At 49.3% G+C, this 27747-nt stretch overlaps 1 protein-coding gene across 2 annotated transcripts; it reads left to right on the top strand.

The window, feature by feature from the left end:
- The first annotated feature begins 68 nt into the window (after positions 1–68).
- FAM107A (family with sequence similarity 107 member A) lies at positions 69–27747 on the top strand. 2 transcript variants are annotated; one of them, XM_021530829.3, is made up of 5 exons: positions 69–366; positions 11080–11143; positions 20616–20790; positions 23896–24052; positions 24460–27747. In XM_021530829.3, the coding sequence occupies exons 1-5, from the start codon at positions 343–345 to the stop codon at positions 24565–24567; spliced, it is 528 nt and encodes a 175-aa protein (XP_021386504.1). In that variant the 5' UTR covers positions 69–342; the 3' UTR covers positions 24568–27747. The 2 variants fall into 2 exon arrangements, with proteins under 2 accessions (XP_021386504.1, XP_021386514.1); XM_021530839.3 differs by lacking the exons at positions 69–366; positions 11080–11143 and adding an exon at positions 12348–12507.

Here is a 27747-nt window from a genome sequence, read left to right as displayed (position 1 = left end):
CCCTGTCAAGTGCAATTACTGTAATCTTCCACAGCCTCTCAAAATACGGATCCCGGCTTAGAAACCGGGCATCCACAGCATGAAAGCTGCCTTTGTGCCCGGGCAGAGCCTGGGTGCGAGCCAGCCGTTAGGTGCATGAAGAAAATGAGTTCTCCACGTGCTGGAAGAAGGGAGGAAAAGCGAGCTTTCCCCCCCGAGCCCGCCACACTCGGGCTGGATTTCACCCTCGGCTCCCCACAGCAGCGGCGGAGGGGCCGGGAGCAGCAGGGCCGCCTGTCCCCGCCGCTGTAACGGGGCCGTGACCGCAGCGAGCCGGCGGCTCCCGCAGCCTGCGCAGCCACCATGGGGGCGTCTCACGGCAAAAAGGTAAAAAGCTGCCGGGGCGGTTCTCCTCGGGCTGCGGTGCGAGAGGTGATGGAGAAGGCACCCTGTGCTCACATGGGACCCGCTCTGCCCCACGCGTGCTGCGGCAGCCGCGATTAAGGGAAGGGACCGCTCCTGGGTGTGGTGCCTCCCAGCAGCGCCGCGTTAAGTAATTCCGTCTAATGGGCTCAGCATCGCGGCCTGCCGGGGATTTCAGGACAGCAAGGAGGGGGTGAGAGCATTGCAAGTGTGGCTTTAGGACAGACAAAGTTTTGTTCTCTAGGGAGAAATGTTAGATTTGTTCTGAATGCCTCCAGCAGCCTCTGGGATGTCTCCTGTAGATGCAGGGCAAAGCAAGTCCTGAGTGTTTCTTGGCCTGGGAATTGATGCCAACTCCCTCCCAGGACAGGGAGGGGCTGGGCCGGGTCCCACAGCACCAACGCGTATCCCTGTCCTCCAGATTCCCTGGGGAGAGTGGTCAAATAGCTCCAAATGGAGAGTTTTATGGAGTCAGAGCCTTGCAGAGGTGGCTGGAGATGGTTGTGATGAGGATGTTGCATGTCATTTTGCTTCCATGGCTTATGACATCAGTGCCTAGAGATGCATCATCCCTGCTCAGTTGCAATGCCCTGTCTGGAGTAAGACTTCCATAGCTCATCTCCCAGGTCTAAGAGAAACATTCCTGTGCACTACACTAGGTAATAACTTCCACTGGAATGGGGACAGAGGTGACCCTTTGCCCCAACAGGGACCCTTCATGCTCAGCTGAGTATGACTGAGGCCTTCAGAGGTATGGTCACTAAGTGCCTCTCAGAATTTTGCCAACTTGCTGGACTTTCTTCCAAAGCCAAAGCTAGACACCCTTGCAGGGCAAGCATGTGAAAAACTGGCCATTGGCCAGCGTGACCAACACCCAGAAGGAAAATCAGAGCTGGAGTGGGAGTAGTAAAGATGTATCTGTTTTTCTGGACTTCTGACAAGTGCCAGGTGCAGGAGGTGCTGCTCCCAGCCAGCCCCAGCTGCTCCAGCTCCCATCCCAGCTCCCAAGGCAGGGCTGGCTCCAGCACACACAGGAGCCGAGGCTGTTCCTGTGGCTGTTCCTGTGGCTCAGGACTACAACACACCCAGGAGGAGCCATGCTCTGCCCACAGCTAATCCCCAGGCCCCTGCTCACGTGGCCCTGACCTTCAGGCCCCAGCGCATTTGTAGAGGCATTACTGGGAGCAGGGAAATAAGCTGGTTAGGTCAGGCTTGGCTCAGTGCCACCCAGTTAAGCCCCGCTGCATACAAAGCAGCCCATGCCAGCCTCCTGACCACCAGACCAGGCTGCTTTTGGACAACTTTGCCCACTGTTCCCTCTCTCTGAAACACCACGATCCCACCACAGCCCAGCACTGAATGGCCTGGCTTTGAAATGCTGCTGGGAGCTCAGGCTCTCCAGCTTCCTGGCAGCTCCTAAAAGCTGAGACAGTTTTACTTTCATGGGTACCAAAAGGTCAGAGATGTCACTCCCATTTCAGCCTCCCGAATGTTGCCTGGGTTGACAAAAGCCTGTGCCACTGCCCAGCTGGCACCAAGCAGGGACGTCTGACTGGCAGCTCCTGGTTCTTTACCCTTAGGCTGATGCTGGTGGGAGATGAAAACAAGACAATTCTTTCTGCTGCCTTTCCAGGGTGGGTGTGAACAGCAGGATCCAGCTCTCCTGAAGAGCAGGATGAGTCCAGGTGACAGGAAAGCTTCCCTTCCCCCAGCCCTTGCAGAACCAGGGCTCAGGGACCTGAGGCACAGCTCAGGGCACAGGGACCTGCCAGGGCTGAGCCCATGTGTCAGCAGCAGCCCAGAGAGGACCCAGAGCACAGAGCAGGGCTCAGCACCCCTGGCCAGCACAGCCTGCATTAGCAGTCCCAGCTGCACCTCTTTCAGGCTTAGTCCAGAACAGCACTCCAAGGGGATTACAGTAGTGGATTGTGGAGTGCAAGGCAATCCCCAGCTCCACAACAAAAGGGTCCGGAAAGGCTGCCAGCATGGCTCCGAGGACATTTTTATTTTAAAAGGCTGCATCTAGTCCCAAAAAAACTCTTCTCGTATCACCAGTGTTCTGTGGGCCCAAGCCAACAGCAGGGCTCCAGCAAGACACAGATTTTTGCTGGGCTGCCCTTCTCTTGAAGGGAAGGCAAGGACTTTGCCACAGGCTGGTTCGTGCGTGCTGCAGAGCTGGTGATGATTCCCTGCTGATTCCTCTGCTCTGCAGGGCTTCAGCCCCACTGGTGTGGCTGACATCCCTCTAACCCCAGCAAACATCCTTCAAATAATCTGAAAGCACAGCCTCATCAGCAAGAGATTCCCAGGGTGCCAGGGCAGATGCTCCATACCCTCTGGCAGTGGAGGAGGTTGTTCCCAGGCACCTGCACCTCTACAATTCTTTTCTCCATGCTTTCTCAAGACAGAGTTTGCATAGTGGCTGTTTCCCCAGGGAAAGTTCTCTGTCCCCAAATTCCCAAGAGTGTCAGTTTACACTAATGTCAGATGAGCCTGGATTAGCCCTGCTGCTGAGCAGGGAGCTTTGCTCTGTGGCTGGTTTAGAACAACAAGGGGCAGCACGCCAGTGCCAGGGAGAGAGGTTCTGCTTATTCAGGCAAACCACAGTACCTGGCTGCCCATGCTGAAAACAGGGCTTTGAGAACATCCTTTAAAACTCCTCCATCTGAGCAGGACAGGACAAGCACTCCTGGGAGCTGCTGGTGGGATTTCCCCACAAGCATGAATTGCCCCACTAGTGAGGGACCCCCAGAGTCTGGCCAGAGAAGTGTTTTAGCCTGTGCCACAGAAGGACAAAGAGGTCTGAAACAGCCAGCACCTTGTGACACCCCAAGGAAGACCCATGGTCCAGCAGCCCCTCTCACCTGGGAGGAAATATTACTCCAAGGCAGTGAGCAGGGACACCTCTGCTCCATCATGCTCCACAGAGCTGCAGGCACAGTGGGATTTCCCTGGCTCTCCCTGACAAGTATTTCACCAAGCTGGTAGCCAGTGTCCCTGCCAGCTCTTTGGAAGCATCCCTCCAAGGGACCCTGCCTGCTCAGGCACTGCAGCCCCAGCCATCCCTGAGCAGAGCAAGTCCACTGACAGTCACAGAATGCCAAAGGCTGTTTGGTGGCACTGGCCCCGGGAGCAATCCAAAAACCAGATGGCAATCAGGAGCCACAATGTTTCAGAGTCCTTGAGCATTGAGCTTCCTGGGGAGAAGGGTTTGCATGTGCTGCCTGCAACAAGCTTGCTTAGAGAGGCAGGGATGAGAACTACAGCAGGAAAGTCCCAAAGTGCCTCAAGATGGGGACTCTAGTGATAAAAAGCCCATTTCTGGGCAAAAATAACACACACCCAGAAAATAATGGTTATGCTATCATGAGACAGCAAACATCTCTAAGTCCTCTCATCTGTCTGACAGCACAGTCAAGAGTGGAGAGCTGGGCCAGGGCTGGTCCCAAAACTTCTACAGAAGCCCTTTAAGGTGACTTTATCCTGTCTCTTGCCTTCCTCTCTTTCAACCCTTTAAGGTCCCACAGATGGTGACACATGGAGACTCTAAGTGGAGACACTGCTCTGAGCTTTTGTAGCTTTTAAAGTAACATGCTGTAGCATCCCAGCTCTCAGAAGCCAAACTCATTACAATGGGGCTGCTCTAGCTCCTAGAATGAGATTGTAGCTTGATTTCTTACTTCTCCATCCCAAGCATCTATACAGCACCAGTAAGCCAGCTCCAACACCTAATATAATTCACTCCCTGCCACCAAACAGGCTGAGATTCTGGTCCTGAGAGAGCCCAAATGGCCTCAGTGAGACTGGCAACTCACTTGGACACCGCTAGCCCAGGCTGAAATTCTGCCTTCATACATGACAAGCGGCACAAGGGTTTGATCCACGGGTGATGGTGCTCAGCAGGACACAGAGGAATCTGCTGCCAGACCCTCCAGGGTGAGAGCAGAGGTTATCCAGCACTGGCTAATGCTGCCTGCAGCACTGGGGTTGCAAGGGGGTCATGGAGAGGGCTCAGACTGAGGGGAGGTGCACTATGTGCTCATGGAGAGACCAAGAACAGCAATGCATGGGAAATGCTGCAGCTGCTGGCTCTGGGATGGCTCAGCAGTCCTCAAATAAAAATAGATTAAAGTAATTAAAGGCTTCACTGGTTCTCTCTGCTCCTGGGGGGCTTAAGTGGCATCTGCTGCCTCCTTCTGAACCCTGCATTAACAGGGATGCTTCATGTCTTCCTCCTCTGCCTCCTCCATTTGCAGCTCGTGGTGGTATTTGCAGCCTGGCAGGTGGCATTTCATCCCAGACAACAGCCAAACTTCCTCCCTTTTGGCCCCTTCCTTTGGGGTCTCCTCTGCACAGGACCCAGCTGGCACACAGGGATCAGACCCCACTCTGCTTTGGCCATTTGCTACCAGCAGTGCCTGGGGCTGGTCAGGCATTTCTGCCCTTGCTTTTCACAAACTCCATTTTTCCAAGGTAAGGAGCAATTCAAGTGACCCTGGGCAGGTAAAGAGCCCAACAGGGGAGTGTCATAAGAGCAAATTTCTGATGGCAGCTCTATCCTTGGCCCCTAACATATGGTCCCTAGTTGTGAAATTGAGTGATGATGCCACTGCAGCCTGGCAGCTCCAGGACAGCATGACACTGTGCCAGAAATAAACACTGTCCCTATTAATCATGTGGCATAAGCCTCACTTTTCGCAAAACAACATTCTTCAAGGCATTTTAGAGTGTCTTAATGGTCTCTCTGCAGCATGACAACAATTCACTCCAAAGCTGTTGGAGTCCTTTTGTGCCAGTGACTGATGTTCTTCCTGTGCAATCAGCAGCATCCCCAGAAATAGTGGAGCCGTCTTTCATATCAGCAGTGGTATCATATCTCCAGCACAGGGCAAGAATAAGCTCCTGAGACACGTAAAAATTGGTTTATCCATTGCAGCAACAACTTTTAACTGCTGCTGACAACACCAAGGTGGGTGATACAGGTATCTCCAACAGTGAACAGGGCTACAATTTGGCTTTGCTCTGGTATGCAGAGGTGGTGTGTGCTCTGCACTTTGCAAGGGACCAGATTAAAAAGCAATGAACTGCAAGCCAGGACTTCCTTAGGGATCAAGGCAGAACAGCTGGTCTATCGGTGTGTGCACTGCTCTGCTTTGTGCCAAGAGCCTCTCCGTGCCCTTCTCAGTGGGATGTCAGGCCTCACAGCCAGCTCCAATGCTGACAAACGAGCCTTGTGCAGTGGCTGCTGTGGGGCTGAGCCCTGCCACTGATTGCTCTCATTAATCTGCAGGAAGTTTTCTGCTGAGGTCTGGTGTGTTGCACTCCCCCTCCCCAGCCGTGTGCTGGGAGCAGTGTTGGCTCAGCCACGGTGGGAAGTTCCACCAAGCTCCCTGCCCCGGGCTGGCAGCTCCAGCAAACCTCCATCCCCATGCTGCTGCCTCCCTGCTTTATTTGAGGTTTTTTTTTTCCTTTTTAGTTGACAGTCGGTGACATGGGACTCGATTTGCCAGCTTTCACACCACAGGAGGGCTGTGCTTGCCTTCTGGGGCCACAGGGATTTGGGAGGGAGAATGACATTGGTGAAAAAGACAGGCAGGGGTCAGCACAGCACTCATCTGTGTCAAATTGTGTGTTCTTTATGAATAAAATAACACCAAGCACTATTTGAAGCATTTACAATTTTCTACTCGACTAGGCAGCTAAGTGGCCACCTGGCTGGTGCTCCCAGACACTGACACAGGAGCTGAGGAGTGTCAGCCTGACCCCATGGGCAGACCAAGAGCCTGATCCCCTTCTGTAAGCCTAAATTTACAAATTTCTGTGGTTGAAATATCCTTGAGGCTGCTGGCTGCTTTTGTGAGAGTGGCCACATGCATCTGCCCTCAGCTCACTTCAACCCAAGAAAAGCTGCAGACTTGTAGAGGTCAAAAGACCAGCAATGAAATCTTACACCAATAACTTGATATTTCTTAGAGTCCTTTGCAATATGATAGTGAAATCAGCTATGGCTGTGGCCAGGGACCAGGAGTAATACAAGCTCAGCTTGGTTTGAAAAACCAGCTCCCTCTGGGCGGGTGTGCATGGAGGGCTGGGCACGGGCACAGGACAGGGAGCGATGGGGCAGGGCTGAGGCACACACTGGGTGCTGTGGTGGCTCCAAGACCCCTTCCCATGACAAGGGCAACGCCGTGGCAGCAGCTGCTGGCCCAGGAATGCTGGGATGTGCCTGGACACCGACTCCTGGGAGCCTGCCCGTCCCAATTGCAAAATCTGCCAATGTAGCAGCGTCCCATAATGGGCTGGGAGCACAGGAATGTGCAGTCAAGCTCCGTGCCAAGGAGGAACCCTCCCAAACCCGGCACTGCTCTGCCTCTGCAAGAGACAGGAACATGCAGTTTCTCACAACAATCCTGAGAGCAGCCTCATCCTGACCACCACCAGGAGGGCAGAGCCCAGTCTGTAAACTCCAGAGGGATCAGGATGTTACACTGCCTTTCCTAGCCCTCAAGAAATTTTGGAAATTCATCTGAACTGCAGCGCTTCCTTTGGCCAATGCCTTCAGGGAATAAGCAGCAGTGTGAGGCATTGGGCTGTGTTGCTGATTTTCTGTGTTTCTCCTTACCAAAAACACGGTGTCATCCCAGCAAACATGACCCCAACTTGCTGAATCAAATAAACCTCAACACCTCACATGGCAGGACTTTGCAGCAAAACAACTGAGCTGACAGATTTTTGTGCATTGACATCACAGATGGGAAAAAAGTCTTACTAATCCTCCAAAGTTCCTTCCAGTGGATGACTTCATTGATGTCTCTGGATCAGTCCCAGCTGCCACAAATTAGCAGAGATAGACCAAAATTCAGCAATAACACAGGATATTTAGGCAACAGCTCAGATGGCATCTCAGAGTCCAGGGGCATGTACGAGATGTTTTCATACAGAGCACTGAAAAGAGCAAAAGGTATTTGGAGTTAATCAAAAGCAATGGTAGAGAACAATTTAGTTAACCTCTAAGCTACATGTTTTGTGGCTTCATCAGACACAGAAATGCTGGCTTTGATCTCCCAGCCATCAATGAACCTTGTTCCTGGTCATGACAACTCCTTTCAAAGTCTCTATGTTCGGCAATAAGACTATTTTAATCAATGGATGTGGTCATTAATTGCACACCAATGTCAGGAGCTGCTACAGCACCTTAGGGACAAAGTACCTTTCTCTGAGTCCATCTACTCCTAAATAGGTTGAGCAATGTCTCACCCTGCTAATGGTGTCTCCCTCCCAAAGCAGACATGTGGGACAGTCACACATTGCCTACTTTTATACCTCTTTATCACCCCGATCAGATTGCAACAATTTCTTACCTAATTCAATAGCTCTGACTCTGGCTACAGTGTAATACAGATGCTCTGATACTGCATCTTAATGGCACCTGTATTGATCTGAACCTGACTGAAGCCATTCTCATCCCCCTTTCCATGGCTCTCACTCTGACCGTGCTGTTGGCTCTTTTCCCTGCTTTCGTCAGAGCACAAACAGAGTCCAAAATTACTGTCAGCTGTGCTACAAGTAAACATCACAGCACCCACATGGGACAAATAACACTGATTAATGGTTTATTCAAATTGGCTGGCTTTAAGCTTCAGCAGGAGCATTGCACTCCCCTAGTGGGGAGCCAGGGAGGAGGACAGTGGTTAGAGCTGGTGGCCCAAAGCAGCCCATGCCTGTGATGCTGCCTCCAGACATTTGCTGCAGGAGCTCCTTGCTGTACCAGGAACAGTCCTGCCAGGACACTGAGATGCCCAGGATGCTTGGGAGTAACACAGAATAGTGCACGTAAAGCATGGAACTACTTACTATTTATACCTTGTGTTGCTCTATGGGATTTAACCCACTTAATCACCAGGCTAATTCCAGCTGAAACAGTGGGTGTCCTCACTGACATGGTCAAAGCAGGATGGGGATCCCAGGCAGGAGGAGCTGGCCTGCAGGTTAGAAGCAGCACCTGCTCCCATCAGCAATGTCTCCAGGACTGTCCTGCTCAGTGCAGAGGAGCACAGTGCTTCTATCTGATCCTAGATGTTATTGCTTCTTTTTACTCCTGGCAAGATGCAGTCACACTGCACACAGAAGTGGTTTTCACATGGAAATAGAAGGGTTTGGGAAATAGCAGGTATTTTCTGCCCATTTACTGCAACACAAACTCCCTATCTGAGCCCTCCCTATGATAAATTAAACCCTCTGACTATAACACCTGTCCCTCAGCTGGCTGGGGACAGAGTGCCATAACCTAATTTATCCCACAGGGAGCAGGCAAAAGTCTCCATCACCTGGGCAATCATTAACTGCCCTGGTGAGCTGGGGAGGTGCAAAGAAAAGCTGTCCTGCTCTGCAAATACACTAATGGCTCCAGTGGAGATTAGCAGGAGTGTGTTACCAACCAACCTGTGCCAAGAGGTGACAGGGTACCAGGGCCCCAGCATGGTCTGACCAGCCTACACATTCCCTGCTTTTGGCTTTGTCACCACCGAGGTCACCACCACAGTGCAACCAGCATGACTTCTGAGGTTGTACTGGGATTGCACAGAGGCTGTGCTGGGAGCTGGTGCCACAGGGTGGGAGGGAAGGCTGGGCTGCACAGCCAGCCCCTAGCACCACAAAGCAGCACCTCAGCCCACATCAAGCATTAACTCAGCAGAGCAAATGTTTAACCAGCCTCCAGGGCCCCCTGCAGCAGGCCTTTGAGTCCAGCCCTAGATGACTTGAGCAGAATAAAGTTCTGCCTGCAGACTGGGAGCCTGACATGACTGGCAGTGATGCTGCCATCCCAACCCCATGCTGAGAGTGGAGATTTAATAAAAATCCATGCAGAGCTGTTTGCTCTGTCCCTCCCAGCTGCAGCCAGGCTCTTCAGCAGGCACACACTGTCACTGCCACTGTCACTGCACTCGTATCAGTGGGCAGCATTGCCCATCCAGGGAGGGCGAGTGTTGGTGTTGGGAACTGGCTTGACACATCTGGGGTTTTTTAATACACAGGAGACATGTCCACACAAGAAAGCTCCTTTCTTGCCACAGCAATTGGCTAAAGAGATGACAACCAGCAGTCAATATCAGCAGCTAAAAGTCCATCTAATGAACAGCCCTGGTAACAAGAACCTGGCTCTGGGCTTCTCCAGAACCATTTTCCTATTCCCATTACTCATTAATAACCATACAGCCACCTGCCAGCAACACTCCTGGTGCAGCATTATTTTCTCTTTATGTGCCCATTGAATGAGAAAACCATGTCATTTCCCCATCACAGAGAGCCCAATTCCCAAGGGATGAGCCCTCTGTGCCACACGTCAGAGAGCTGTACCAGAGCTGTTCCAGAGCTATCCCAGAGCTGCCTGGGCCTGCCAGCTGCTGACTCAGGGACACCCTGGGCTCACTCCTCTGGGGTGATACCTCCAAGGAAGACCTCCCAAAAAAACCCCTGCAGCATTCCCAGCGACAACTGAACCATCCTGTGTACAGGAGATGCAATGGGTGATGCTGGAATGATCTCCCTATGTCACCTTCTCCTTGGACATGAAGCCACTTCCTAAGACACACAGGGCAGCTGGTGAATGACGCAACTCCTTGTCTGCAGGAGCCACTCCAGATAAATCTCACCCAGCAATCAACACCCTCACAAAGTAACCTTCAGGGAGCTACAGGGGCAGCACAAAGGCTTTTTGTTAATCTCAAAGACACAGGAGCACAGGGGGAGATTGCTTACTAATTTAGATGGCAAAGAGAACTGTTCTCCAAGGAGCTCCTAGAAAAAGAGCTTTGCCATGAAAAGTCCCTTGGCTCAGCACCCCACAAACCCACTTCCTCCTCCTCTCTGCAGGAGAGGAGCCCAGATGTGCAGCTGGTCAGGCACAAGGGTACATCAGAAATATATCCAGAAAATTTAGCTGGCCTTTTTCTGATTTTACTCAGTTAAAAGCAGATGTTGATGGATCACAGCCCTTTTCCATTCCCACATCCACCAGCCATAACCACACTTCCTTGGGAGCTCAGGACATGTTTAGATCGATGCTCTCATCCCCCTGTGACATCTCCAGTGAACTCACAGACCTGAAACTTGTTCAAAGGTGACCCAAGGGGAATAGCACAGATGTGTATCCATTTTCTTTTCCATTCAAATTGAGCCAAATGGTATTTTTGGAATGTGCAATGAGCAGACAGACCACAGGACAACACATGATGTGAGGGGATTCTGCTGGGCCATGAAAATCTTGTGGGGCACACATCAGCTGTGAGGTCACAGCTTGAGCAGAAATCTGCATAACCTCCCCACTTAAAGGCTTCTCCTTTGCCACAGCCTTGGTTTAGATGCAAAAGCTGTGTGGGGTCTTCCAAACCCTGCCTGTGAGTAATCCATGGCTAGACAGGTCAGACTGACTGCACTCACAAGCACACAGACACACACCACACACACTGGAGTAAGGACCAGCCTGCCTCTCCTCTCCTGCATCTGAGGCCTCATGTCAATTAAATTGAACAGCTCCTGCTCAGGAGGTTAAAAATTATAATAATTTTTTTTAGTCTCTGCTAGCAAAGGACCGGCAACTTCTCCTATGTCTCATTTCCTGTGATAGAGCAATACCTGTACAGTCTTTTCTCATTTCTCTCTTGTCTTTTCATCCAGAAAGAATATTCCCTTCAGTCCAAGGGTCCAAGTGGAAGCAAGAAGCCAGGGAGTGGCAGCTCAGGTGAGTGCCAGCAGCCCATGCTGACCCTAAAGAGCTTTGGAGGAAACTGGGAGGGGCTGGGCCTTCGGCTCACACCTGGTGCTGCTGAGCCCTTGGCTGGGATGGGAGAAAACATTGAGATGTGGAGAGGTGCAAACTGTGGAAAAGTGAAAGTAAGTGAAAGAGCACCCCTATGTTTGTGAAAACCTGGCTTCTTTCTCCAGTCCTTCACAGGACCAGGAGTGTCAGGCCATGACATGGCCTGGACAATGCAACCTTGGGTGCCACAGAGTGTGAAGGTGACTGGGCACCCCAGTGGTGCCCCCCCAGCTTTCCCTATCCCCTTCCTCTGTGTGGAAATGGTTTTCCTTCACCCTGAGTCTCCTGGGCCCGGGACACTGAGAACCTGCAGGCTGGCACTGGGCAACCTGGGCAGAACTAGACCACAGAACCCACTGAAGAGCCAAAAGGAGTTTCTGGAGTGGTTTAACCCCTTCTTCTCCCCCACCTTTGCAGCCTTTGGTTTCCCAGGCTGTGGCAGTTCAGGGACAGCCAACACGGCTCCTTCCAGCCACAGTGACGATGGGGATGAGGAGCCCAGTTCAGGCAGGGGTTGCTTCCAGCAGCAGACCTGGGGCAGCAATGCTGTGGCATCACACAAGCTCTGCTGCCCCCGTGTAGGGGCTGCTTCTCCCTCTGGCAGCCCTTACCCCTGTGCAGCACTTGGTGGATGGCGGGGTGTTGCAACATGCCAGGGAATAATCACGATAGCTCGAGCGGTTGCCCTGGTGCCGGCTTGGCTGTTGCAGTGGTTGCTAAAGAGAGTGGGCGTGCGGCTTCCTCTGGGGCGATCTGATTTCTCCAGGAGCGTGGTTAAGGCACGTTGAGGAGAAATCGTCCTCCGTGGAGCAGGGACACGACCTCTCCTCCAGCAGCAGTGGCTGTGCCGAGCAGGCAGCTCGGGTGCCTGGGCACGCACAGAGCTGTTTGCTCTGGCGAGGAAAAGCGATCAGCCTGTTCATCTGTCCTGGGAAAACACCATCAGGCAACAAAGAGCAAAGGGAAGAAGTTTTCAGGGCGGCAGAGGGACCGGCACCGAAGAGTGAGCAAGGCCAGCGGTGCTGCCAGCTGAGCTCAGCGCCCGGGGAGGTGCTGGTGGGGTGGCAGGAGCAGCAGGGAGGGACGCAGCTGCCACCTCCCCGTGACCTTCCGTCCCTGCTGCCACCGCACACACCTGCCAGCGGCCGGACAGCCTCCTTGGAGCGGCCAGAAGTCACCGAGGCGCCAGGGCGGGCGGCAGCAGCCTCGGCCACGCAGCCCCATGTCGTGGGGCACAGGGCAGCAGCTGCCCCCCGGGCTCCCCAGGGCCTCGCTAAGGAAATCAGGTAAGCCCAGGGCCCCCAGCTGCCCCGGGGATCCTCGCTGCGCTGGTGCTCCCTTCTGCGGGGATGGGCTGCTTCATCCCCTGGGATTGCTCTGCACTGTGCATACAGGTGAATTGGGACCTGGTTTTAGTTTTATTTGAGATATCATGCTACTTTACTAGTTCTGTAGCTGGTTGAGAAGCTTGCCCTTCTGCTTCTGCCTTTCCATATATCACAAGAAATTCCCTTACAATACCCATCCTGCAATTCAGACCTTCTTGAAGAAGCACCGGGCTGGATAGGGGGCTAATGCGATCCCTACAAGTCAACATAGGAGGATATTTTCTGTGTTTAACAAAATACCTTTTAACTTTAAGCATTCATTACTGATTGATGTGCATCTCTGTCATTGGCGGGCAAATGTGCAGAACAAATATTTGGTGAGATATTAAAACTAAGTTTATGATTGTCAAGAGGGACTGCTAAGCATCTGCTACAGTCAAACAAAACTAAACCAGTGCTCCACATGCTGCTTGTAAAAGGCATGGGACGTCTTGGTGACTGCTAACAGACAAAGATCCCAGCCTTGCTATCTTTGCTTATCACAGTCCAAGGTAATTAAATGAAATTATTAACCAGCACACCCAGTCCTGCCTGCCAGCAGAGAGGCACTTTGCTGCTGCCTGACAGTACAAGTATTTCCAGCTGGTAACTTCTACATGCCAGACAGCTCAGCAAGCCTCAACCCTGGTGGGATTTCTCTCTTCTAAATCCATGTGCAAAGTTCAGTGGATGACCATGGTGACATCCAGAGTCCTTCACCTGGTGATGGCAGGTGAGCAGCCAGGGCAGAGCCCAGCACCTGCTCTGTGCTCCCTTAGGCAGGTGCAGTGCTGGTGCAGATGGAGGACCCAGCCCTGGGGGCTGCAGTGCTGGCACGGGGCTCAGCAAGGGCAAGAGGACTGGGGACAAACTGGGGAGACTGGCTACACCAGTGAGAGAATGCTGGCTGTGCTGGAGGGGAGCACTGGCTGTACAGGTGAGCAGCCCCATCCCCAGCATGTGCTCAGCAGAGACACAGAGGTAGGAACAGTGGTGACACGTGGCAGCAGTGCTGGGAGCTGCAGAGACGTGTTCTCCAGCCCTGTTTTACATTTTCATTAGGGTTTTCTCTGCCTTTCTGACCTTGTGACCCCGTGGGGTTTATTTCTGACTGTCAAGGCTGAGTGAAGGCAAGGGGACCTGGGGTGTGAGTGCCTGCTGCCCTGAGGCAGCCACTTGATAGCTGGGAACTGCTTCCCAAAGCAGTCACATCGAGTTACACTCACCCTATTGCATTATAAATACCAGAATTAGCCTTGCTCAATTATTTAAAACTATAGATTAAAAGCAGACAAAGGCTCTTTGACTCCTTCCCTGAGCACACAGATCATTTATCAGAGGTACGGTCGCCTGGTGACAAGCACAGGGGACTGTGCCAGGTCTGTTGGTATGAGGTGCTCCCGAGCTGCTGGCACAGCTGGAGCCAGAGGAGAGGAAAATCACGGTGAGGGTGGGAGCTGGTGCCTTCTCACCCAGGGAGGGTAATGTTTAGCATCTGCCAATCTTTGAGCTCACCTTATTATTATTATTATCATTATTATTATCATTATTAACGTCACAATCATCCATCACCAGGGCAGTAAGCCACAGCAGTCATTAGGCTAATGTGAATTACAGATATTTTGTTCCAGGTTGTTGTAACAGCAGCACACAGATTACTGGGGTGATAAGGCACATTTTGTGGGCTCAGCTGTGGGGATTCACCCACCAAAGGGTGTCCAGGCACTGCGAGCCTCCCCATCAAGCAGCCCCAAATCCAGGTGCCTCCCTCTGACCTGAACCCACCGACCATGCACAAGGGGCTTCCTCAAGCAAGTGCCCGACTTTGAGGTCAAACCTGCTGTCCTCCTGGCAGATGATCCTCTGCAATTCAGGTGCACACCTGAAAGCTGCTGTCATCAGACAAAGCTTTAGGGCTTTCAGAGACTGACATGGAATTCTTTCCCATTTTGCCAACCCCAGCTATTCCATATTTCTAAAATAAGTTAATTAACACTAGGAAGATCATAGCAAGTGCCATCAATTGAAGAATCCAAAACCAATAACAAACTTTTACCTTCATTCTTTGTAGGACTTAACATATAGCATGACCTTTTCTGCCATTACTCTCTCACAAGAAAAGCTGTAGAGCCAAACTCCAGCTGCACTTCAGACACTGGAAATACATTGACAGAAAGTTCATACTCTAAAATGAAAAAAAAAGTTAAGTTCTGATTAACAGAGAAGCATGCAAGTGCTTAAAAGTAACAGAGGCTGGTTTAAAGATCCCACACACCTCCACCTGTACATGGAAACTCCTGTGGGGAGTGAGGACAGGCCCTGCTCCTCTCAGCCTTCCCAAGAGGGGTAAGAGACAGTACTCTCACCCTGAGGAAAGGAGGGTTCCCCAGGGACTGGATGCTGTTCAGGTCTGAGGCCCAGAAAAGGGATGGTTCCCCCCATAATTGCAGTTAAAAGTGTCAGAAACCCCCATTACTCCCCAGGCTCAGGCTACTTGTGTAAACAGCTTTAAACTCGCTCTGCTGGCCCACACTGGTGTGTTGGCTTTGCAGCCACCTGACTTGCAGGACGTGTATGACCAGCTGCTGTCAGCAGCCCTTCATTAATCTCTTGGTTCTTTAAAAAAGACTAATTCATTAATCAATCCCAGGCATCTAGAAAAACAGAGGTTCTTCCCCGTAACCACATTTGTAAGTGATCATTTCTGCTCAGGAAGTAGTCTCTGGATCAGTGGTTTTACAAACCCAGTCCAGGGCTCTGACCCTGGACATCCTGAGGTTTTTTCCAGCCTTATCCCTTCTACAAGTGACAGGGCCTCACAAGGTTACAGACAGAAATGTCCTCTGACTTAGATCTCACTCCCAAAATAATGCCTTCTGACTGTTTTTACATGGGTGGCATTTCCCAAAGGCCCATTATCTGCCCAGAAATGGATGCCAATACAATATTTTTAACAAAATCAGTTTGGTCATCATCTGGCCCTATTGAGAAAACTCTTCTGAGATGCTCTAGTTCAGTTTTCAAATGACACAGACAGTAGAAATAAAACACTGTGAACTACATTTGCTTTCCAGATTTCAGCTAAAGTTGAACACTGACCTGTGCTGCAGAAGGCAGCACTGACAGCTTTGCAGTTTAAAGATGCAGGTGGCATGGGAAAGGGCTGAAGGATGTGCAGGGAAAAAATGAGTTGTCACAGGGGGCAGGATGTCAGGAAACCTTGGCAAAACACAGGTCAGGCATTTCACTTAAAAACCTGCAAAAAGCAGCTGCTGTCTTGCTGCACCCTCCATTGTCCTGTACAGGTGCAAGTTGACAGGTGCTGGGCAGGACCCCAGATCTCCACTCTAAATCCAACAGCTTTCTAAATCCAATAGCTATGGATTAACTCCATTTCCAACCTGTTTCATTTTTCCCTTGTAAAGAACAGCTGTAGCCATGTAGGCAGCCATAAACAGAGCTGCATCCCTCAGGTTACCTGCCCTTTCCAGGACTGTTAATCCCTTTAACATTCCTGGGGATTATTTCCATCCCAACAGGAAGGTAGCAGAGGCTGCCAGCAGCAGTGCACAGCCCTGACACAGAGGGGCTTACACAGAAATCCACCACCAGGAGACAAGTTGCTTAATCCTAAATAAATGTTCTGTGAAGGGCATCTCCTCCTTGTGAGGGAAAACCAAAAAGCAGCAGCAGCCAAAGGAAGCATAGCCCAGCTCCAGCTGTGGCCAAACCCTCATGTCCAATGCCTGCCCTTGGGCATGAGCCAGTCCTCTCCCTCCTCCTCTTCTTCCTCTTCTCCAGGAGCAGGTTAAACCTTTCTCCTTGTTCTGGGGGACAGCACAAAAGCCACTCAGCACCCCAAGCAGCACACGCTGTTTTACACTCCTAGTAGAGCATATTTAATATATATTTGTAGCATTCATGCTTTCAAAAGTATTTAGTGCTGCACCAAAGCTGCCTGATATCCCGTTTCCCAAAAAGATTCTGGCTGAGCATAATCAGAAGTGGAAACAATTTGTCCCAGGATTGCAGAGTGATGGTTTTATTGCAACTCTCCCAGGAACTAGGGGATTTAAAAGTATTTCCAGGTGGTCTGAGCAGGAATTTGGGGTTTGCTTTAGGTCAGAACAGAACAAGATATTAAAATGTCACTTTTCTCCTCCAGTCAGTCCCAACCCTAGGGCAGGAGGGTGTCTGCTCACTGGGCCACCTCAAAGATGCTGAGAATTGTGTGTGGTCTCCTAGAAAACTAATAGAGACTGAAGGCTCATTTCGCACTACAGCTGAGAGAGGAGATAACTCCATGTGTGATGTCCAAGTACCTGCCAGGGGCCCTGGCATCCTCATCCTGGCAGTCTTGCTTTTTACTAACAGAAAAGCAGCTGGAAACACACATTCCCTAGAAAGCCTTGACCTTCTAGAAATGAGGAAAGGGAAATTACCTAAAAGCAAGCAAAAGCCTGAGTGCGTTGAAGCAAACAGAGTTACTTTTTATAAGCAACACTCCAAAGCAGACCTATTTAAAAAGTCACATTGTCTTCCTCAGCGCAGCAGGGGGTATTAACATCCACATGTATTTTTTTGTTTGTATCTTGCAAAGAACAAAATAAAAATGTCCAACACCTTTTGCTGATTTATGATGGTGGCCAGGCAGGTGCCGGAGCAGAGCCTTGTTCATTGATCTGCAGCTGAATCATGCAAAAACAGACATCCTGCTGTAAATCCACTGCAGAGACCTGGCTTGATTTACACCTCCAGCACCATAAATAATGACAAAAAGCAGGCTGATAGCACTCTGTCTCTGTTACATGAACATGCATTACCTCAGGTCTCAGAGATGATAGATCTACTCCCTGATATTTTGCACTGGGTCCTATTTGCCAACCTGAGGAGAAAGGATGCCCCATCTTCAGCATAACCCCAAGCTCCAAACATGCCAGTATTTTTATATTCTCATTTTTCTTATTCTGCTCAGTGTAAATGAAGACATTTCTTGAATTGTTCCAGGCTGGCAGCTTCTGAAGGTTTAAAGTGTTATTCTTGTAGAGAGGTTTAAGGCTCCTTCCAGTCCCTGTCAGGGCTTTGACTTTGTCCTTGGGGCAGCAGTACAGACACCCACGGGAAGCCAAACCCTCGAGGTGGGTTTCTGCACACCCCTAGGCACCTCTAGTGCTATGAAAACCAAGCACAAAAGTACCTGCTGTGTCCTGGCCCCCGCAGATTATTAAGGCAAACTGCACTCCTCATGAGGACTTTCACATGCTGGTTTAACAGAACTGGTGCAGAAAAGCTTCCAGTCCGTTTCAATTCCTCCCACTCCTTCCTTCCCAGTTTTTCTCTTAATTTGTACTAGTTTAAGGGAAAAGTTCCCTATCTGCCTTCAGTAAATAGGTTGATAAATTGCTGTTACTTTGCAAGCCTCAGTCATGCAACATTAGATTGCTGCAGTCTGGAAATAACTACATTAGCCCATCCAAAACCTCCAGGCTCAACATAGTGTTCCCTCAAAATGCCATGTAAGACAGAAGAGGGGCCCTTCCTTGATCATGCTGGGTGTCTGGGGAAACACCACAAGCCCAGACTGAAGGACTGGATGACACCATTCCATGGGTGTGCATTGCTGGGTATTGGACCTACGTGGATATGGAGAAAGCAAATCTCCCAAGCAAATCTCCCAAAATCTGGGTCTTGGGGTAGGGAAGAAGGGACTCCCAGTCCTGAGTTGCAAAAGGAAAAACATACATCATGAAGGCAGGGGAAAACAGCATTTAATAAATAGCCGTGCTGCACCAATGCCCCAAGAGCTTAGCAACAGGACACAAGAGCTAATTGGTCCAGAGAAAGATACCAAAGTCACTTGAGTTTCAGCCATTTACACACTCAGGTTGGTCCTTCAGGCTTGGTTGGCTGCATAATCCTTCCATGCTCGCTACTCACAGCATTATCCCATAGCAGAGCACATCAAGTGGATTTAAGATAGGCAAATCCAAGATGGGCATGTCCCAGCCCTTCTCCTGACATGCATCAGGATTTGGTACCAACACACAAGCAACTGTGGGCATCTGTGTCACTGGAGGCAGCTCTGGACTACACAGGAACAGCAGGAAAGGGCAGTGGGATGACACAGTAACATTAAGCCTAGTCTATTAACACAGCTTCCAAAAACTGTGCTTCCATTAAAAACACCTGGCATTTTATTGAAGTTACTCCATGGAGAGACCTTTTTGTTTCAAAAATGAAGATGTAGCTTTGCCATTTGAAATAGGAGTTCAACCACTTCATTCATGCCAAAACAAACCTTTGCTTTTGTACCTTCCTTCCTTGTCTTTTCTCTGCCTCTTCTGTGGAGAAAGAAAGAAAAAAGAAATAAGGCAAGAAAAAAATGAAGCCATTTTACCCCAGCGAAAATCTGATACATTTTCTCATTGTTCCAAACCTGTCTTTCATCTAACAAAAATTAGCCATGAAATTGCACTGCCTTAACCCTTGGCTGTTCTTCAGTCCCTGCATCTCTCTGGAAGGCAAGGCTGAGGTCCCAGTTTCAGTCTGGGGAGTCCAGCCCTGCAAGGGTTTGAGTCAGCCTGGCACTTGCCACCAAACATCAAACCACACCACCTTCCCTTCTGCCAGCAGAAGGGAATGTGTGATCCTAGAGGAAAATAATGTGACACAAAAAATTACTGGTTGCAGCTTCCAAGCACCCTTTAAATATGTACCGAACTATTCACCCCAATTACACTCCTGTAATGGGCTCTGATTTGTTTTCCTTTGTGCCCAAAGCAGTAGGGCACTGGCCACATTAACATTCAAAGAGAAGTTGTTTGATATTGAATCTTTTCTTTAGCAGTATTATTCCTTACACAATTTTGTTTGATTGCAATCCACTTCACATTTTTAAGTGCTTACTGACTGTGAAAGAATGACCTAGCCTGCTTTCTCTGGGCTTTTTTTATTGATTTCTCTTTTAAAAAGGTTTTATTCCTTTTATACATGAGAATGAAATAAGAGAAAGAGGCAACATTACTGAACAACTGTTTTTCTTCCAGCTCCATCAACCCATATAACTTCACAGTAGGCCTCAAAAAATACTGTAATAATGAGACACTTAAAGACATGAAGCTGCCTACACCCTTTTCCTGGGACTTTTTTGGTTCTTACTGGTAAACTTCCAAATTGTTCAAGTGAATAGTCAGGAATAAATTGCTCTTTCTGAGCACCTGATTAGACCATACACTGAGTAATTGGAGGCAGACCTACTGTGCTCATTTAAAGACACAGCCCACCACATGCAGTTTGTCTTAAAACTTGTGCTTTGCACTCACTTTGTATAGGAGTTTTTTGTAAAGAGAAAATGTAATGGAATTGAAAAACACTAGCAGTGAGCATGCTCTGTGATTCGCCTGAAATCCAAGCTGCCATGCCTTCCAAAACAGTGGGCTCTTGCTCTTACATCCAGAACATACAAATTATTGCAGCATGATCACAGACTGCATGGGCGAAGGATGCTTTTCTTGGCACTGGACCCAATCCTGATGAATAGGTCAGCAGGGTATCAGTAAAATCTTTCCTTGACAAGCAGTTTCAGATACAGCAAGACTTCCTCAGGCCAGTGTTTCAAGAAGCCCCTTAAATCCCACAGCATCCCCTTGTGCTATGGGACCAACAGCCTCATCCAGAATGCCCAAAGCAGCAGCTCAACACAGTCTACACCCATGGCTGCTTCCAGTTTTAGTTAGATCTATCTTGCATTAATTAATCCTTGGCACTAAATTCTGCAGCCACTGAAGTGAGTGGCTGGCAAGTAATTTAAGTGATCTAATTAATATGTGTCTCATCAACAACACAAAGGGAGTACTTTTTAAAACCTCTAAAAATCCCCCACCAGTACATGAAGGCACATGCACTCTGATTCTGACATGGTGTCAAGCAGCCAGGACAAGCACCAGCTCCTCTCCTCTGTCTTGCCCGGGGTTCTCACACCAAGCAGGGTGAGACTTCTCATGCAAACACCTCTTTTTTTCTTCCAGCATCAATGTACACGGAAATACAGCGGGAGCGACCAGATGGTGGGAATATCCTGACTCACCCAGACTATATAGATGGAAACCCAGACCTCATCAAACCTAAAAAGCTCCTAAATCCTGTAAAAGCCTCGAAGAGCCATCAAGAGCTGCACAGGGAGCTGCTGATGAACCACAAAAGGTAAGGGGAGGTTGCAGCCTGCCACTGGAGCAGCCCAAGAGGTGCTGAGGTGCATCAGAGCTCAGGAGCTGAGGCACAGGTAATAGTGACAGACTGCAAGCTGGAACAGCAGGGTAAATCCCCTCACTTGCAAACACAGTATCCTGTCGTCTTTGGCTGTATCCTTTCCTCTTTTCTCTGATGTGACCATTTCTTTTACAAAAATAAAGCAGAACGAAAAGCCCCCGCTCTGCCATCCTGAAGCATTGGCTGGCATTTTTTAGAGTCACAAGCACTGGAAGATGCAAGGCATCCCAACATCCCCTTTTTGGTCTCCCTTGGAGGTTTTCTGTTTTTTCTATCTCCATCACTGATCTGCCAAGTCCCCAGCAATGTACAGCATTCCTGTGCACTTGAAGGTCAATACAAAGGCAGGAAGAGGTGCAGGCTGGATGCAGCCATTGAAAGCTGAGGTAGCAGTGGGGTGAGATCATCTGCACAAGGCTACTCACCAACTCCCTAAATATCAAATGGGTAAAGACAGGCTAGAATTCATATTCCTAACTTCCTACCCCATCACCCCAGTTTAACTCTTTGGTGGTACAGATACAACATCAAGAAAACCATAACAATGATCAATAACCTACAACTACATCATTCCATTGTACCAACTGTCTGAACATTAGTGAAATGAAATCATATTCTGCTCAGAGGCTTTTAAGCACAGAAAAAAATCTGCTGGCTTTTTATTGACATTTTCTGAACACCCTGAAATACCCTGACACAATAGCTCTTTGGCTGCCTAATTAAAAGGAGCACAGCCTCTGTTCTAAAGAACTGCAGTCATCAGAAGAACCAGACACGTATATTAATTCAGGGAACAATCAAGCCTGCCAGCAGGGTGCATTAATCAATACTGGCACTGGCTGGGCTTGGGTTTGATTTGATTTTCCCAGAATCAGAAGAATTACAGGGACCTTTCTCTGGCATCAAGGCAGATGTCACTATACCAGCCAGATATTTTTAAAAGTCTTTGGCTTGACAGTGACCATCTCCTCCCTAGTGATACTGCTCAGTTTAAAGGGTCACCTACCAGCACTGTCTTTGATCTCACAGAACATTATTCCAGTCTAACCAAGATGAAGCAAAGGAACAAGACACCCCTGCAATGGAAGAAGCAGAGAGGAATGGCAGTGAAGGAGGTGCAGACCCTGCAGCACCAGATCACACTGGCAAACACAAAGTGCATCATCTCTTTGTGTTCCAGTTCTGTGCCTGCCACCGTGTCACATCCACGTGTGCCACCAGGTGCTGGCAGGAGGCAGTTCCAGCACAGACATCCTGCACCACCTACTCCTGTGGCCCCTCTCAAGCAAAGTTTAAACCTGTTTAGGCTCTGACCTCCCTCTGAAAGTATTTTTCAGCAAATATGTGAAACAAACCTTTATGCAAGAAGTAATCCATTGTTGCTGGTTTCTTGTCACTCTCAAATCTACCAGTTTTGCTTCCTGCTAAATATTACTATAGAGGGAGAGAGGGGAGAAGGGGAGACAGAAGGAATTATGACTTGCTCCTGTTTCTGCTTTGGTTGGTTTTTCCCCCTCAAGCAGCAGGGAGAAGCAACTGAAATCAGCAGCTTGTGTAACAAAATCCTTATCTTACTCAACACCTCTGGGCACTAACACAGGCTGATTAAATCAAAGAATAGTAACAAATCTACAGGCAACATTGCAAGCTGTGTCTCCAGCAAGCCAAGGCACGTTTTCCTTCTCTCAAGCCTTGGGAAAAGCAATTTTGGAGCATCCAAGTTGTTCCTGCTTCAAAAAGCATGATTGTTCCTGCTTCAAACACCATGATGAAAGCTTTGGGGCCAAGGCTATGGCTGCCTTCACAATGTTGCTGTGAACTTTGCCCTGTCATTAGGCAAAGAAAAAAGAAATTACAGTAGGAAATATCATTAAAAGTGGTACTGGAGGGATGCAAGCACTGGGTCCCAGCCATGCTGTGACAGTGCAGAGGTTTTCTGCACCTGGAGAGAGTGGTTCCTCTCTCCTGCCTGCCAGTTCAGCTTCTCCTGATGTGAGGTACCACCTCGGCAGCTGCTACCCTGCCAAGAAATCCACAGCCCACAGGGTTTGATGTCTCTACTTTCAAACAACCTTGGCTGAAAACAACCAGCCTTTGGTCAGCAGAGACGTCCTGGTACTGAGGAGGAGCTTTACATTAACAGCACTTCCCAGCCCTGGGCACCCTGGGCAAACCCTTAGCACAGGCATGGGGAGGTCCTCCCCTCCTCTCTCAGCACAGACCTGCATAGGAACACCAAACACCATCTGTAACTACTTCAGGTATGGCAACATCCAAAGTGTGAGGTTTCTGAAATTTGTCCAGGGAACCTTCCAACTTTTTGCCACACACTTAGCCCTGCGTGCATGGCCCTGCTGTGTCTCCTTTCCTATGATCCCACCCCTCACAGAACAGAGGTTCACCTGAGATGCATCAGGTGGCCAAAGGGGAGTCAGGCACCTGTGCCATCAGCAAATCCTCCGGCTTCCAGGAGAAAAGGACAGTCCATTTTGGCCTCTTGATCCAAAACTATCCATGTCAGCAGGGGGATCGCCCTCAGCTGGGAAGCAAAGCTTCAGATGAAGCAAAGCTTCAAAGCTTCAGATGGGATGCGCGGGGAGGAAGGATCTGCCAGGACAACTACTGCAGCCCAATGACTACCCCTGCTGGTGGGAAAAAAATCGTCATTATTGCACGTGTTCTCAGCGCCGCTGAATCTACACCTGGCGCCGCTAAAACCAGTAACAGCAGGAGCCCACGGAAGGTCCCTTTTCCACACCGACAAAGAAAGCTGTGGTACCCTGGTGCAATGGGATCAGCCGAACTTCCAGCACCAAACGAACAGCAACATGTGTCCACCCCCAGCAGGCAGCCCAAGGCACCATCAAACAGCCTCAAACCTTGTGGATGGATTTGTGGATCAGGGCTGGTTCATGGATCGCATGGAACACAGGTCTCCTGTGTTTGCATTTAGGACCAAGACAAATTTTGGGGTTGCCAGGCTGGCAGTGGTTACACCCCAGGTGTAGATGCTCTCATTTATTTGCTTTTTATCCACAGAGGTTTGAGTGTGGAGAGCAAGCCAGAGCTGCAGCGAGTGCTCGAGCACCGACGGCGAGACCTGCTCATCAAACAGAAGAAGGAAGAGGAAGAGGCAAAGAAATTGCAGTCTCCTTTTGAAAAAGAGCTATTAAAGAGGCACCAGAGGCTGGACCAGGTAGAACTGAGCTTTCAGCCATCCTTAGGTTAACCTAACCACCTGATATAAGTCACAGGGGAGATGGGTGAGGCTGAGGCTCAGCCCAAGGCACTGCTACCCCTCCATAAAATGGGAACCAAAATACATCTTGCACTGCTGCCCCACACAGCTGCAGCACTCTCATCCTCACATGTTTATACTACTTCACCCAAGACCCCATTACACACCACTCACCCTGGTTCTCCTCTGGGTCCCACACAGTGTCCATGGGGTTTTTTTCTAGTTCAAAGCACCCTAAACTGCATGGGGCAATAATAAACTGCTTTGGGCAATCATAACTGGACCCAGCAATAATGAAGCCTTGTGTTTTAATGTAGCTGATGCTCTTTCGTCCTTTCATATGTACAATGAATTCTTTCTTACAGCTGGAGAAAGAGCAGGAGAAGCAGGAAGACCATGCACCAGAATTCATTAAAGTCAAGGAAAACCTGAGAAGAACATCAACGGTGACGGGGGATGAGAAAGCAGCATAGCTTCTGCCAAAACCCAACGGGATCCTACCAAGGCCAACACCCCCACTGAAATCTCTGTACATGGTGGACATTCCCAGCCACGCCATTGGGGCTACTTGCAGTTATTAACACTTGCTCCAGTAGAAGGCACAGGAAAGGTTTCCCCAGACCAGGAGGGAATCACTGTGGGAAAAGTGCAGTATTCACCAGAGTACTCACACAAGTGGATGCAGAGAGAATTGTGTTATTTCCCCCCCAGACTGTGGGTGCACACTAACCACCAGCTAACTCTTGGTTAACTCTAGAGACACAGTGAATATTTCAAACAGGGAAGTCTGTGTAGGAACAGCTTGGGGGACTCCTGCTTCTTTGTGGTGGCAGGTTTGCCAGGCAAAAGGGGACAAGAGGGCAGCTGCAGCTCTGGAGAGCCTCCTAAAAACCTGGTAACTAAAAGGGACAATCTGTGTATTACTAAGAACAGCCCAAGTGACCATAATGGCTTTCCCAAAGGTCACTGGCTTTGCACCAGTGTGCTAGCCAAGCGTGGCTGAGCTGTGTGTCTCAGCAGCACACCTGTACAATCAGAAATACCAACCTTGTGTGCCCTTACCAGAGCAGCACAGCTATACTTCAGCTATACTTCACAAACACCTTTAAACAGAATTTCAGCCGTTTCAAAGTGGCTTTTTGGGCAGTTCCATGATCAGGCAGAAAATACATTGGGCTGTTCTATCAACTTCCCAGGTGGAGGGCAAATGCTCTGTGCAGAAAGCAAAGGCTGGGTGTTTCCAGTGACCAGGCAGCAGATCCCTGTGGATGCAGCAGACGACAGACAAAGTGCTTCTTGCCCCTGCACTACTGAGCTTCATCCCCTCGCCCAGGAGCTGGACATGTGCTACCATAGGGACCCACAAGAAATGCCCTGTGATGGAGACGGGATGATGTGGTCATGTCCCATGGTCCAGGCTGTCCTGTTAACCATCCTGCATGCAGCTGGTACCTGTGGGCACCAGGAGCACAGGGCATGTAGGTCCTGATGCAAAACTACTTGTCAGTGCTTCTCATCCCCTTTTTCCAGAGGTTAGAGCTGCCTCATTGCAGTTACCAGTTTATAAAGCTTCTTCTTGCTGCTGGTATAGCCAAGCTGAGGTGGACGGTGCATTTGCACCATGTTTGGACAGAGCCTGTCACACTTACAGGGCACCTGTGCCCTGGGATATCCACATCTAGAGCTAGAAGTGTGTTTTCAGGAAAATCTCAGCTTCTTGCTTCTCACACCAACCCTGATGCAAAGCTTGAACAGCATAACTCACCAACTGCCTTTGGACACTGGCTCTCAAATGGCCTCAGCAGACCTCGTCAGCTGGGCAGGTAATACCTGGTTAATCAACATTTATTATCCACATCTTCAGTGGATCTATATGTAACTTAAGGGAAACTGGGCATTTATACATATTTATAAAAAAGTTACTAATCCATCCTCTAGTCTCCTGGTCCAGTGGGATGTTTCATTTCAGAGGGCTGTTGCTTGACCTGTCAGTTTGAGTAAAACATCTTAGCTACATCACGTGTCAAGAGCAGTGACACAGGTATGGAGCTTCTGTGACAGACTGGACTATAAAAGCCCTTAGCTCAGCTTCAGTCCTTGAGCTTCCCATCTCATGGCACTGTCTCTGCTGTAGTTTTTAAGGGCCTTACTCATATGCTTATTCTAAACATGATTTTATTTCAGAAATCCAGTGCATATTGTCACTATAGGTCAAACAAAATTTGAAAGGCTATTAACAGCCTTTCCAACTGTGAAGTTTTTTATACAGGTTATGATTAAAACCATAAGGAAGGAGCAGCATCCAGTATTTTTTCACAGGGGAAAAAAAAGCCAGATTTCTCCAAGGAAAAAAAGTGTTGTTAAGGATGCTTGTATATAGCTGTAAAGAATGCTGCATGATACTCCATAGGTAACAGCAGTGTTAAGTAACCAGAATTATTATGCTGAGGTTTTGTGAGGAATTATGGCACAGGTTAAGTAACCTTGGTCAAAGAGATCAAAAAAATTCAGCAAATTAATTTGTAATTTTGCCACAGATGGAAATGCACTCCAGGAGAGGCAATCTGTCGCTCCATATGCACCAGTGAAATCCATGTTATCAGCTCACCCAGGCTGGGACAGGGGCATTTATGCAAGTCCTTGGGTGGGAGCCATCCAGTAAGGTCAGCAGTGAAGAGGCAGAAAGGATTTTGCTGCTCTTCTTAAGTATTCAAACATTACCTGGAGGAGAAAATATAAATCAAGAAGGTGTCTTTGTCCACCAAGCACAGAGAGGGGCTGCACACAACACAGTCCATTGTGGCTGGGGGTGTCTGGGTCATTTCCAGCAGAAGTCCCAAAGGGTGAGGGAGGGCTGGGTGACACTGTCCTAACTCAGACTGGGCTAGCAGAGTCACAAGAAATCCTTCCAGCAGTGGAGAAACAGCAGAAAGTCCTGACCCAGCTGCCCACTGAGACCCCACGGGCTGTGTGGCTGCCAGCAGGGGCAGCCAGCACAGGCAGCACCTGGGGACACAGCAGGGCAGACAGAGCTTCAGCCCTGAGCAGAGCTCCAGGCTCCAGCCCTCGGAGATGGCACATGGGAAATTATCCCTTTACTGCTGAAGCACTGGCTTAAACACCACAGCACTTTCCAGCACAGCTCTTCTCATCCCTCTGAACTGATAACCCCCAGCTGGGCTCAGACACAGAACCTGTACAGCTTTCACCAATGCTCTTAAGCTTCATGGAACAGCAGTGAGCAGGTGGCACCCTAAAAAATCAGTGTAGGAATCACCAGGAAGATTTTGGGGTATCTTTGTGTCTCTATTTCTTCTGCATTATTTTTTTCCCTATGCCCCTAAAGCACATTCCTGAATGAAACTGGTGTATCCAGAAGGTACACATTATCAGAGTATTGATGGGAGACAATGTTTTGCACTGTGTATGTTGCTTATGTGGTATATAGTCTGTATTCTGTGTTGGTGTTATAAATTTATATAAAATCATGTGTCATGCACCTCTACTGAATTAACTCACTGTTTAATGTGGACACTTCTGAAGAAATAAACTAAATTATAACTGTATATTTTGCTCTTTTACACAAGGAACTGAAAAAGCTCCAAGGATACAAACAGATGACAGCCAAATAAACTGAATGAACATAAAAAACA

This window comes from Lonchura striata, chromosome 12 (genome assembly GCF_046129695.1).
Source record: "Lonchura striata isolate bLonStr1 chromosome 12, bLonStr1.mat, whole genome shotgun sequence".
NCBI lineage: Eukaryota > Metazoa > Chordata > Aves > Passeriformes > Estrildidae > Lonchura > Lonchura striata.
The sequence above is the reverse complement of the archived record's forward strand: the minus strand, read 5'-3'. Positions and strand labels throughout refer to the sequence as shown.

Bases quoted from the DNA above. Each gene is read 5' to 3' on its own strand.
- FAM107A (XM_021530829.3), top strand. From the start codon at position 343: ATGGGGGCGTCTCACGGCAAAAAG. The intron at 367-11,079 runs GTAAAAAGCTGC...CTTTTCATCCAG, and splicing joins GGGCGTCTCACGGCAAAAAG to AAAGAATATTCCCTTCAGTC. The intron at 20,791-23,895 runs GTAAGGGGAGGT...TTTTATCCACAG, and splicing joins CTGCTGATGAACCACAAAAG to AGGTTTGAGTGTGGAGAGCA.